Consider the following 14003-nt stretch of genomic DNA (forward strand, 5'->3'; position numbering starts at 1 on the left):
CGATAGAAACAACAAGATCAGATCACACAACTACGAGAAAGTAGTATCGATCTGGATTCACAATCCCAATAAAGTATTTACGTCGTTAACCTGGTTTTCAAGAAGAAACCTAAGATTAAAGGAGAATCGACTCTAGCTAATACAACTAGTATCACACAGGAGGTGTGGGGATTAGGTTTCCAAGTTGTTAGAATTCTCCCTTATATATATAGTCTTTCAAATCAGGGTTTGCAATCAACGTTATCTTAGTAACAAAGCATTCAATACTCACGGTTAGATGAAAACCTGATTAGATTCAAGCTAATATCTTTCAACCGTTGGATCGAAAACTTAGCTTGTTACACACAAATAAAATGCACGATTTTAGGTTTGTGTAACCGTACCCAAACATGTACATTTGTTGGTTCAACAATAGTTAACCAAATGGTTAGCCATATGAGCACTTTCATATCAACCACCTTAGTTTATATAAGTATAAGTTCATAAATAATCGTCTTTAGAAATAACCAACTTAAGTACACGGACTAGGTTCCTTGACTTAAGTTCCCGGAAGGAGTTCACAAACTCCAGTAGATTTTCTCGGGATGAGAATTTCCGCCAGTTCGCGGATTGAGTTCACAGCTTTTGTTCCGGTTTTCCTGATCAACAAAGTACGCATACTCTGGTTCAAGGAATAAGGACTTATACATATATGTGTTGCCACACAATGCTTATATCCAACATTGGTTATATGTTATAAACTCTTATTTCAATCATTGAAACATTCTTAGAGGACGTTATATAGTTGTTATTCACAAACCATTTTGCGTCAAAGCCATTTTCAAAGTGATTGAAACATAACATAACTTTTGTCAATAGGTAAAGATGAACTTGGCCAAAGCAAAAGCTTACCAACATATATTTCGAGAAATAGATACGTGAGATAATTAAACTCGGCTCGAAATAGCAAATGTGTATAATCAAAGTCTATATAGCAAAACGAATTTTGTCTCAAGATAGGAGATAGAGTAGATAGACTTTTGAGTGATAGATAAGTTCAAGTCTCCACATACCTTTTAGTCGATGAAGTTCCACCAGTTCCTTGAGTAGTTCTTCATCTTGTACGATGATCGTCATAGAGTTCTTGAGCTCAACTACACTTTCTATCCTAGTCTGAGACTTAGCTATAGTAGACTAGAAATCAAGACTTATAGTTTTGATCACTAACATTGACAAACATGCTTGAGATAGCAATGCATGCGAGTTCGACCGAGCAGTGCTCTAACAAAAATTACATACCAATATGTAGGATAAAAAAAACCAGTTACCTTGATTGTCGTTCAGACATGTTGCCACCATGAGAGTTCCTTTAAAAGTCCCCGTAAGAAATGTGGCATCACAGAATATCATCGGACGACACAATCTACAGCCCTCTTTACAAGCTCCAAAGCAAATAAAAAGTATATTGAAACTCTTGGTGGCATCATTGTAGTCGAAATCAATATATGACCCTGGGTTGGTTTCCCTAACTGCATTCATCCACCATACAAGATCAGTGTACGACTTCACAGCATCACCAAAAATCTGTTGATGTGACAACTCAAGTCCATGATATGCATGGTGATACTTTATGTTGATTCCGCCCCCAACTTTCACATAATCTACAATCTCAGCTGGCTTTATGAGAGGGTTGTGCCTGACACGCTCATGAATTAAATGGTTCATAAGCTTCCTCGAAACAGTTGGACTCCTCACCTTATAACCACCACCATAAGTGTGCCTCCCCACATATTCCTTAATCTTAAAAACATCAACAAAACTACTAACGACAGTTGCGTGAAGCCTCCATGTAGTGAATCTCTCAAGGTCATTCTTCAGTTTTATCGCCTTGTATCCAGTTCTCAAACAATATTTTTCGCATGCTATACGTACAGAATCAACACCACCGTGGATGAGCTGATTTGTATCCTGAAAATTATCCTCCCAATCATCTGAAAAAGGACATTTAGAACCTCTTTACCATCTTTCAAATAACTGTTCTTAGCACTCACAACTAAGTCTGCAACATCCTTATAACTAGAAGAATTAGATCCGCCAGCTGAAATAACATCCACCTGTAATTCAAAGAAAGTCGATTTCTTTGCACAATGTAATGCAACGAGGCTCAGGAGTGATATGTCAGCAAGAATAAGAACTATCACTTCATTTTGTACATAGTTAATGACAATAGTATATGGAGTTAACCAGCTCCATGCATTACAGATGGAAAATTTCAAATCCTCTAAAGTTGAAGATGATGTAACCAAATATCCAAAGTGATATTCCTTGTGGTATATATGAGAGTAGCAAGAAATGTCTGAATCATGACCAGTGACAGACAGTTCACCTGTAAAACGCATTAGCACATAAGATATACATTGATATGTATAATGCATATTGATATGTCACGTCTTTATTGAATGGATATAGACGTCTACTCTGCAGTTCATAAGATATATATAGATATGTACAGTGTCTATAAGAATCGATATGTGCTATACATATTGACATATATTGATATATACAACAAGATCACATCAAGAAAGAGAGCATGCTATACACAGTTCATATTAATATGTATTGTGGGATAAGTAATACATTGTATATTTTTTGATGCAGTTCATACATAATACGTATTGATGTGTCACGTCTATAATGAATGAGTAAGTGCCATATATGATCATCTCAAAAACAAAAATAAGAACTACATTTTTGAATGAATACATGCGGTACATATTGATATGTAATGAATGTATTTTACAGGATTTATCTAATGAACAAACGTAACTCCATTACAAAACTCATATTCAAAAGAAATCAAACAAAAGATTTACCTAAAAAGAGTATTTCCTTATAACTAATCTTTGATATGATCATGTGTCTCAAGAAAATAAAAAAACGATGATCAAAATAAACAACAAAATTACTTAAAAAACTAACGAGCACGGAATTAAACAATGTACATCGTAATAAAAACGAATAGTGACTAATCAACAATGAAATTGAATAGAAATACATGATAGATAAGAATCTGATCATCATGATTTCAAAAACTACGAAATCAAACCTAACAATTCAGAGCAGAGAAGGTGATAATAATAAAGGTACCTTGTTCTTATCTGAAATAAACCTAACAATTCACAACGGGAGCAACATAGACGATAAAAACCAGCAGCAACAGAGACAGAGAGAAACTCAGATCTGAGATGAAGAAAAAAAAGAGAGCAAAGTTCAGAGCTCGACTGATCTTCTGGCTAGTTATATCAGTTATAGAAGGTTAAATTTGGAAGAGTTTCAGCTCGCTCGCACGTGTACTGTAATTTTTTAGACGAGAGAATAAAAAATCTAGTCCAACAACATGTTTTTGGACTAGCCATTAAAAGTTTCTTACGGCTGGGTGGACTAGCCATTAACCCGGTGGTGAAAACATGACTACCTAGTAATTCCTAGATTTTATATCGCCTCAGACTAAACCTTCCCCCTTCTTAGTTATGATGAAATATCATAGCCTTTCGTTGCCTTCACAACAATCGACGGTGGACGCTGTCGATCCTTATGAAACAAACCGCACCAATCATATAGTACAATGTCGATCCGTATGAAACAAAGTACCTTCACTATAATCAACGGTGAAGACAGTCGATCCGTATGAAACAAATCGCAGCAATCATACTCTATCAGCGCCCCTATATAAACAACCCCACCCTCTTCTTTCAATCTCACACCAAATATCTTTGTTCTCTTTTCTTTCTCCTCTAAAAAGCATTTCATTTCCCTTCAATTTTCCGATCAAATGGCGCCGAAAGTAGCAGAGAAGAAACCGGCAGAGAAAAAACCAGCAGAAAAGAAACCCGCTGAAGAAAAGAAAGCTGAGAAAGCACCAGCAGCAAAGAAACCCAGAGCCGAGAAGAAATTACCAAGCAAAGATGCTTCATCAACAGATAAGAAGAAGAAGAAATCAAAGAAATCAGTTGAGACTTACAAGATCTACATCTTCAAAGTTCTAAAGCAAGTTCATCCTGATATTGGTATCTCAAGCAAAGCAATGGGAATCATGAACAGTTTCATTAATGATATCTTTGAGAAACTTGCTGCTGAATCGTCCAGATTAGCTAGGTACAACAAGAAGCCAACCATTACTTCAAGGGAGATTCAGACTGCTGTTCGTCTTGTTCTTCCTGGTGAATTAGCTAAACATGCTGTCTCTGAGGGTACTAAAGCTGTGACTAAGTTTACTAGTTCTTAAATTTGTGTTTCTGTTTCCTTAGATCTGAGAAATTAGGGTTTCTTTTGATTTAGTGGTTTTCATTTTAGGGATTAGGGTTTTGTATATGTAAGTATTAGTGTTTCCAGTGTTCCGAAGAATGTAATCAGTTTCTTGTTATTGAAATCAGATGTTTTAATTTTCGGAAAAACGAATCAATTGAAATCCATTTTGATATTTTGGAAGTGTTAATCTAATTGGTTATGAATGAATTACATGATACTGCCTTTTTATTTCTGTTTCATTGTTTGATTTTAATAGATTTTATTGGTTGCATTTTCTGCCAAGGACTAGTGTATTTCCAGCGGCTTTCAGGGTTCAGTATATCCTTGTTAAGATGGAAACTGGTGGCTAATCCTTATTCTGAAGGGTACATTTGCCCATGTCAGGATGTGATCTTTATGTAGTATAAAAATCTGTAGAACGCACACAAAGAAATGAAGCATATAACTTTCAATTCCATCTCAGCTTTTCCAAATTATGATGCCATCTAGAAATCCAAGTGAATCAGTCTATACTGTGTTTTAATGTACATTGTTATTCAGATGCATCTTCAAGTATTTTCAAACATTTAAGCCCAAGATCGGTTCCTGCTTTAGATGCAATTTCAAGTTGTTCTTTCACCAACTCTATACGGTGCCCGTAACCATTACAGCCTCCCAATTTATTAAGAAGTCTCTAAAGGACAAGAAGTGAAACCAGGCATAAATTGATCCCCACTGAAAAATCAATCTCTTCACTTCACTTCACTGATGATTGTTTTGGCCTCTCTACTTCTCTTGTTGGCCCTCACTATCTTGTTCCTTTCAGACCACAGAGGCCACACAGTTGCAAAGGGAAGCAACTTCAACACCTTTCTAGCTAGCTTTTTCCCATTAAGGTCAGACCAAAACTCAAATTGCTCCTTTACCGAAGTCTTCTGAGACCAAGAATGTTGCATTGCTGGACTAAATTAATCCCAAATCTGCCTTGAGAATGTGCGGCGGAGTAAAATATGATCCCAATTATCCTCCATATTGTTGCAAAAACTTGAAAGGTTTTTGAATCACTTATCAGACATATAATTGAACCTTGTTGGGAATATGCGTCTTCCACATATACTTCAATACTTGAAAGGTTGAGAGACACCCTCATTCTGATTCAAGAGCCAAGAGTATTCATCTTCAACTGTATAATCTGAGTTCGAGCTACAGGAAATGGAGTCTGCTTCATTGCGCAAAGTGAAGCATCACCCAGATTCCAGAAGAGTTGAGAGATTTGAGAACTCACCAATTACCTCATCAGATGGCTGTCTCTTGAACTGAATATTCCACTTCCCCTGATAAATAAGATCAGCCATTTTTTCCATCCTTTTAAATAGCTGCTTAAAAGGTCTTCTTCTAGGTCAAACAGAAAGGAACAGCCCCCCTCCATTTGTCTTTCCAAAATTTCACATCCTTCCCTTTAGCAATTACTTGTGGAAGGTAGTATTTGCGATAGACCTCTTTCATAGTGAATCCTCCTCCAGAAGCCCCCTGCCACGAGGAAGTTTATATCATCAGTTTACATTGAACTTTGTTATAGCTTCTGGAACTTTAGCACCTTACAACACAACAATTATGTAGTACAGTCAATATCTTAGTGGGAGAGTTAGGATAGTCCATGCACAGTAGGTAATACACCTTTGAAATGAAATCTGACTTGGCTTCGATGATTCAAACGAGATGAATAGGAAATATATTTTCCGAGGTTAGGAGAGCCCAATTCTTTTGTTTTTATGCTGACTTTTAAAGTTACCCAATGGAACCCCACCATCCTAATTTTAAGGACTCAAGTATGGGATGCTGGAGTAGTCTGTGTCCATATACGCATTTGGGATGCTCCTAAGAATTTCAAAATAAAAAATCTTTCTCCCCTCGAGTCAGAAGTGCTCAATATATGACTAGATCAAGTTTGACCAGGGGAATATTACATTTTAACATAAGTGATCCATATGCTATGGGTGCACCAGCTTGCCCCTGCAAAATATAAATGGTAACATGTAATGGAAGTCATTTGTTCAAGTCAGGTTCACCCATAACATAAACAATATTCTACAAACACATTTTACGGTTAAAAGAATTAAGGAATGACAATGGGCAAAAATATCTATCACAACCCTCTTAAATAAGCAATTCTTTAGTATCTTTGATCAAGAAGGCTGAGGCAGCTTTCTCTGCTAACCCTGTACAACTAGTTGACAAACAGACCATGGTTTCTTCGAATATAAACAAAAAGAATCACATATTAGGAAGATAAACACTGATCAGCCCCCCCAAATTCCACTCTAACTATCATTTGTACTTTCTAGGGCTGCTAATTCCGTAAAATGTTTGAAAACCCCATGGAAAATCAGAGATGAAGTAGAAAGGCTTCTCATTAATGTTATAACAATGCAAAAACAAGGTCTTATTACCTTCTCTGAAAAGCTTGATGGAGACACCACAAGGTTGATTCCATATCTCGCTTCACACAGTCCCCAGTACCTGGATGCATTTCGAACACAGCCATCTACAGTAAGTATGTGATTAGGACATGCGGGTTTCACAATATGAAAGCTCAACATCATCCCAAAAGAAGTATTATGAATGGTTTGCGAATTGAGTAAAGATGGATACCTATTCAACAGCATTCACCACAAACTAAAAAACCTGTTTTACGATTGGACATAAGGATTCTATCATACCAAAACCAAAAGAAAAGGAAGGGATCATTAAACTAATGTAAAGGATACCATGAAACTTCATAGTGTGCTAAAAGCCTATAACACTACATATGTTAGACTGACAGCTTTGGTACATACTCAATCTATGTGATTTACTCGCATATCTGGAGCCACAACCTGGAGAATATTACAAATCTAACTCTAAATCTACCCCAATATCTATGTGATTTTCTTGACTATAATTTTTATCAACAAAACGAAAAAGCAAAATTCCTTGTGAATCGCAACATTACAGAAAAATAATACTGCACACTGAAATTCGAACACCGTGACATAAAGAAGATGAGATAATACTGCACACTGCTCATAGAAAGTACAAACCAAGTCGCAGTATTTTGAACTAAATTGAAAACTATAAATAGCTTTCAAGAAAAACAATGCAACTGCAACTATGCCTCATGAATTACCAAGACAAGATATATTGATGCATCAGAAATTGAGATTAGTTAGCGAAGTAGCCAGAAATCAACTGATATCCCGCCCAACAAAAGAGATGTCAGAACTAATGCCTTTTGTCAAATGGGTTTTTCTAGAGAGTTAAGTTAATCAGCATATAATTGTTATGTCGTTTTGTTTCTCACGAATCTCACCTGAGTGAATTATACAGTGTGCTTTAACTTATACAGTACGAGTTATGCTAATTACACAGTGTGCTAATTATGAGTTATACTAACTATAATTATGAGTAATTGTACAAATTACCTTGACACTACAGTGTGCTTGGTGAAAAATTTGCATAATAACAATGTAAAAAAACTTTGAGTTATGCTAACATTGGATGTTAATTTGCACTCCCGCACTATAAAGAGCCAAAAGGCAGCAAATATTAGCGGTTCTGGACGTGATGACTGATGACATCTCTTTTTTTCCTACATTTAAAGGTGCAACTCAGACTACAATTTGCTATACCCATGCTCCCTAACTAACTACATAGCCATTTCCTTAATTAGCACAAGAGCAATGGCAATCGATGAAAATGAAATAAAAAATTGGAACATAGCCATTGCATCAAAGCAACAGTAGAGGTGCCTAACCTCAATTCTCAAACCGCAACCCAACTCATACTGTGCATCTGCATCACCCATGTCTGCAACTTCTGCTAGTGAGCTCCACTGCTGAAAGTAAGTAATCCAAAAAGACAAAAGAAAAAAAATTCAATCTCATTCACTTGATTTATTTTTTACAACGATATGCAGTTGAGGGAAAAAAAACCTTACATTTACTCACATGGCTTTACATGACCCAGGTACTTAGTATTCATATGCAGCCTAGCCAGCAGTACCTTGCTTAGGTGTTTGAATTATCCACCTCCAAAGTCAATTCAAAATTTTCTTTGGAGTCTAAATAGTATAACACTGACTAAAACTAATAATATCCTGAAATTGATGTATAAAAGAAAGTTTTTTTTTCTTAAGTAGAGGATGGAAGTTCAGCTTCATGTAAGCATTCCACCCTTTTGCTATTATCTCCATAGGATTATTATTCCAACTATGTATTTCCCTCTGGAGATTCTATTGTGGAAGAAATCTTGCTTGTTACTGGGTTTCTCTAACTAAGAAATGTCTCAACATTATGAATAACTCAACTAGTAAAATACGACATCTGAATGTGTAGAATAGGCTATCACGGATTGCTGGCAGAACCCTCTCTAAGTACCAAAACGACAAAGAGAGAGGTGATGGATGTCTTCAACAAAATCTTGTCCGGGGTTGGTTCACCTTTATTTCCCTCCTACACCTAATGCTTCATCATTGTAGCTTGCATCTAACACTAATCTTACATGAGGACGTTATTAATCTGTTCCGTGTGATCATAATATTAATAGCTACTGATAATTTACACTGCGAGGATTAACGAAAGAAAGTATTCACTTCAATTGATTTAGAAAGACTAAAAAAGGAAAAATATGTCTGATTTTGTAATCAAATTCTGAGGATTAACAATTTCTTATTGACAACAACTACATCTTCCTTTTATGATTGAGATCATATACAGACATCCAATGCTTACCTATAGCAACCAAATCAACATTTTGTTTCTTTTAAATCCGCAGTTCCGCACCATCACTGAAGAAAGATTTCCCTTATTCCCCATCACTTTAGCCTCAAATCTCTACTTCATCCTATCCATTTATTTCAATTCAAATTATAAACCCAAATTCAGTTCCAGGAAGATTGGAGAAATCCAGTTTCAAGAATACTGGTAGACTCATACCTGAACTTTTGCAGTGGAGAAGTAAGAAATGTTGAAATTAACAGAAACATTGATATTTCCGTGTGTGTAATATGTGCAGCACAAGCACCAACAGTGTCAATCAGAGTTGCAATGGCTCCTACACGCCACACCTCCCATCTCTATCCTATATATCATCAAAATCACATCCATAATCAGATTCAATTTAACCAAAAATGAGCTCTAACTCTACGAAATTGAAATGTTTACTTACAGATAAGCTTTCGGGTACTCTGAAATTGCACTAAATCAAGCCATTAAGGACATGAATAGCATAGAGATTTTGAACAGGTTGAGTTTCAATCTCCCGAGATATTTGACCCTTAGCTAGACTTCAAACCAGTCCCTGGCAGACTGGATCGGTGTTGCAATAGCATCATCGTCATTTCCCATACTAGCTTGGATATTCATTGGTTCTGGATCGGAAATGATAATAGTTCGGCTCTGGAGTAGTTTTGTTTATTCTTGTTCATTATCAAGACATCTAAGTCCAGTTTCATTTCAAGTTCAAGGCTATGAGTAACTTGTGGGGCCAGCCAACCGGAGGGTCGTGAAGTGCCCGAAGGGAGAGAGTCCCTTTTATGATCATATACTTCCACCGTCCAAGATTAATTGAGCTATTTGTACAGGGGTTAGCCCTCGAGTGATTTCGGGGGAGTTGAGTGTATTTTAAATCTCAGGGATTTTGAGAGAGTTTGAGAGAGTGTAGGGAGTTTGAGAGAGTTTTGTGTTTTTGAGTTCAGCGAGTTTGGGGGAGTGTAGGGAGTTTGAGAGAGTTTATTAGAGGGAGTTTGGGGGAGTTTGAGAGAGTTCACTCCTAACTCATTCTCTTTTAAGATACAATAAACCCTTATTTGCAAATAACATTGATCTTTAATCAAAAGAAAAAAATAAATGAAAATGATCATATCTCTGTTTCAATAGTATGTTATTTTGTGCAACGAGATAATTTTTTTCCCCTTCAATTTAACGGTCTCCATACAATTCTAACTCCCTTTGTTCACGAACATTTTCCCACATATCATCCGCTATACTCTTTCTCCATGCATTAGCTTCTTGACGTTGTTGTTCTTGAGTTTGTTGTGTCAAAATTTCATCGTCATTTACAAGCGTTGATGGATGGCTATCTTCCTCTTCCTCGACCGGAAATTCATCTAAACGACATTCTTTTCGTAAGAAGTTGTGTAGGCCTGCACAAGCTGTCATTATCTCCGCTTGCACCTGATACGAAAATGGAGGTTGAGACTTAAAGATCAAGAAACGAGACTTCACAACACCGAAAAATCTTTCAACTACATTCCTCAAAGAAGCATGACGCATGTTAAATAATTCTTCAGCCTTTTTCGCATGATTACCCGTACCAGAAAATTCTTTCAAATGATAACGTTGGCCACGAAATGATGTTAAAAAATATCGTCGGTTTGCAAACCCACCATCCCCCAAGTAATATTTACCTGAATAAAACACAAAAAGAAAACTTCGTCAAGTAGAACCCGAATATAACTTAACCAAAAAACTCAAAACTTCACATTAGATAAAAGTAAAATTACTTTGCGGTATTTTCAGTCCATTTCTTTTTGTCATTGCGTCGTTAAGTATTTTCGAATCATGAGCAGACCCTTCCCATCCACTAAGCACGTATATGAACTCCAAGTCGAAGTTGCAAACCGCTAACACATTTTGAGATGTAATTCCATGTCGATTCCGATAAACGGATGCATTTCTTTTCTCTACCATTGCTGGGATATGTGTACCGTCCATAGCTCCAATGCAATCCTTAAAGTAAGGATAAAATCGTGTACTCTCACGAATTTTAAATGGAGTTGCACTTGTTGGCTTAGCCATCATCCTCGGAGCTATAGAATTTAAAGCTCGCAACATCCTGTTGAAGTTTTTACTAACTGTCCACCGAGAGCGACCAAATGTGTCACGTATTGTGCAATATCATGAACTTTGGCCAACAACGAGTAAAAATGTACCAAGCATTTCTTCAATAGAAACACATCTTGTATCACATAATGATGTAGTTTCTCTAATGATACAACATAGTTTTAGAAAAATATCAGGGTACATCCTATAACTTCTTCGAAAGTCTTCTGGGTCTTGATGAAAAACTCTCCTTATATAGTTATATCCAAACAAAGTAACTGGGCGTCTCATTGGTCTTTCAATACGCTGACTTTGTATGTATTGCAATTGCTTGATTATATCCATCAACCATGAATGCACCGCTGAAAGTATATTAAAAAATATGGATAGTTCAAATTCATTATTGCTGCTTACCTCTTCATCGTCACTGCTTTCTTCTTCTGTATCAAAGGCTTCATCTTCACTATCAGTAGATAAATCCAAATCAGACATGTTCACCTAAAAAGATGATAAAAGTACTTTTTTTTATTAGAATCATCATTATTTCAAAAGCATAAAAGTATATGTATATAGAAAATAAGCATATAGAATATAAAGTTCATAAATTCAATCATAATAACCATAAAGATGTCAACCCATAAAAATTAGTAGCAATCAATCCATAACAATAAGTTCTCAACTAGGAGAAAAGAAAAATTAAATACTAATAGTTATGAAGAAAAACGATCAAATGTTGTAACTCTAAAAGCCCATAAAACCTAATAGAAACTTGCAAAGATGACAGGTTTATGCTTTTAACTTTGAACCAATCCACAACTTTCTCTCTTCAGGAGTAAAACGTATGAATAAGTTCTTCTTGTGATTGTTGTCCAGCATTTCAATTACTTTCAGCTTATCTTCCAAAGAAATTTCATTCATGCCATAAACAAGATCCCACACTTGGTTATCTTTCTTATCCTTATCAATTCTGCGCATTTCTTTTTCAATTTTGCGGTCTTCTTTCTCTTTCGCAATAAGAGCATGCATTGAATCAATAGAAGAAGCAATCGATGAACTGTTGGCAATCAATTTCTCTAGATAATCAGACTGCCCAGTAGGATTAGTTGATGTAGAAGAGTCACCAATGTCACACCTTGGTCTTTTCTTTGGTGCCGTTTTTCTGACAGGAATTTTCTTTGTATTCATATCTTGAGTTTCATCTTTATCTTGTTCATCACTTTTCTCTAAGCCATATCCCACGTATGATACGTTAAAAGCATTATCATATTGCTCTCGTTGAGTATAATCAACATCGAAGTAATCATCTTGTTCATCTTCCTTATCACAGGTTCTAGCACTTGTACCCTCATGGGTAAGATCAATTGTAACTTTTCCAGAAGCACATTTATTCCCAAAAACAATAAGAAAGTCACCATAGTCTTTACCATTATCTTCCCTTAAGTTAGTTTGGTTTGGATGGCTCTGTTAACATACAAAAAATAAATAAAGGATAAAGCATGAATTAGAACTCTGCACAAAATAGAAGAAAAAAATATCAAATTTAGTTTTCGCTAAGTAACACACACATACCTCAAAGTAATTGTTCCACATCTCGTCGGATCCAGTAATCATCTTGTTAGCATCATCCCAACCGAATCCAGAAGTACAAAATTTAAACAAATCCTGGTATTGACCAAATATAGTCTTCAGCCATCTATGTTTCCCTTTATAGTTCTCAAAATATTTGTCACAACCACATGCTTGGTTAAGTTTTGGAAGTATCTCCTCTTCCACTATTTTCTTAGTAAAACATCCACTAGTGTCTTTCTTTTTCTCAAGTGTAGCTTCTACCAAAAGTTCCAATAATTTCTCAGTCTCTCGAGTTGTCCATTGTTTGTAATTCGTAGTCACTTCCGTTTCCGGTTCCGTATTCTTATTCTTCCTAATACTAGACTAATATTAGAACTTAACAAAGCAAGGATAGTAATAACACCAAACAGTCTAATGTAAACATGATAAAAAAATGTGATACTAGATTACACAGTACTAACACGCAGAGCTACTTAGCCAAATTGTTAATCAAAGAAAATCCCTTAGCAACTCCTTGCAACAAAAGCACCGTATGAATTGGCTAAAACACGCCAATACGGAATGAAGTACGCCACTGTATTGAACTTTGACATATAGAATAGAAGAGAAGTATGTGTCTAAATAAGAGGACTTAACAAGTGATAGTGATTCTCAATGACACCCATGCAAAGTATCAAGCCAATTAATGCATGATGACATAACAAATTATGAAGATAGCTGTAAAGGAATTCTGTTTCACCGAAACACAGTTTCAGATTGTCCAATCTTTGCAGTACTAATACTTACCTGATCCTCTTGAAATTTTTAAGGTACACTTAAAACTCAATATTCCACAACACACTCAAAAATCATAGCATTCCAACGGTTCATTAAAAAGATACATTACTCAGAACCCGACTACTTTCAATACGTGCATACAAAATTCAGTTCCGGATCTCTCACACTTTGGTGTACCTAAAGTAATCAGAACTTCATAAAATTTCTACAGTAGGAAACTTTCATATATACAAACATCATACTAAAATTTCAGCTTTTTCCGATAAGCGGAGAATGAGATAAATAGGAATCAGTCCCCTATTCGGGATTTAAACTCAGCAGACCATAGTCATATATTGTGCAAGCTTTGCAGTAGCAAACGTGACCTGATCCGCGTGAAAATTTTACTTACTTCTATAATAAGGTAAACTACGACATACTCAAATTTCATCATATTCCAACGGTTTAATTTAAAGATATCATTATAACAAAAGCACTGTATGAATTGGCTAAAACACGCCAATACGGAATGAAGTACGCCACTGTATTGAA

General features: G+C 35.9%; 2 protein-coding genes and 1 long non-coding RNA gene across 5 annotated transcripts; 1 reads left to right on the forward strand and 2 right to left on the reverse strand.

The window, feature by feature from the left end:
• The first annotated feature begins 3745 nt into the window (after nt 1-3745).
• Nucleotides 3746-4459, forward strand: LOC113304391 (histone H2B.3-like). The gene has a single exon (XM_026553495.1). It carries the CDS (start codon nt 3812-3814, stop codon nt 4262-4264), a length of 453 nt encoding a protein of 150 aa, XP_026409280.1. The 5' UTR covers nt 3746-3811; the 3' UTR covers nt 4265-4459.
• A 281-nt stretch (nt 4460-4740) lies between these two features.
• Nucleotides 4741-9690, reverse strand: LOC113303536. 3 transcript variants are annotated; one of them, XR_003337573.1, is made up of 7 exons: nt 9472-9690; nt 9240-9384; nt 9036-9147; nt 8060-8140; nt 6717-6786; nt 6234-6279; nt 4741-5796 (listed from the first exon to the last, which is right to left on the reverse strand). It is a non-coding gene; the product is annotated as an uncharacterized LOC113303536 (long non-coding RNA). The 3 variants fall into 3 exon arrangements; XR_003337572.1 differs by lacking the exon at nt 6234-6279; XR_003337574.1 differs by lacking the exon at nt 6234-6279 and having other exon boundaries at nt 6717-6811.
• A 587-nt stretch (nt 9691-10277) lies between these two features.
• LOC113304741 lies at nt 10278-11102 on the reverse strand (the record flags this gene model as incomplete). The annotated part of the gene is made up of 2 exons (XM_026553884.1): nt 10808-11102; nt 10278-10423 (listed from the first exon to the last, which is right to left on the reverse strand). Coding segments are annotated over exons 1-2 (441 nt in total), but the record flags the coding sequence as incomplete, so codon positions are not given.
• Nucleotides 11103-14003: the final 2901 nt, after the last annotated feature.

The sequence above is a fragment of the Papaver somniferum genome, chromosome 8 (assembly GCF_003573695.1).
Source record: "Papaver somniferum cultivar HN1 chromosome 8, ASM357369v1, whole genome shotgun sequence".
Classification (NCBI taxonomy): domain Eukaryota; kingdom Viridiplantae; phylum Streptophyta; class Magnoliopsida; order Ranunculales; family Papaveraceae; genus Papaver; species Papaver somniferum.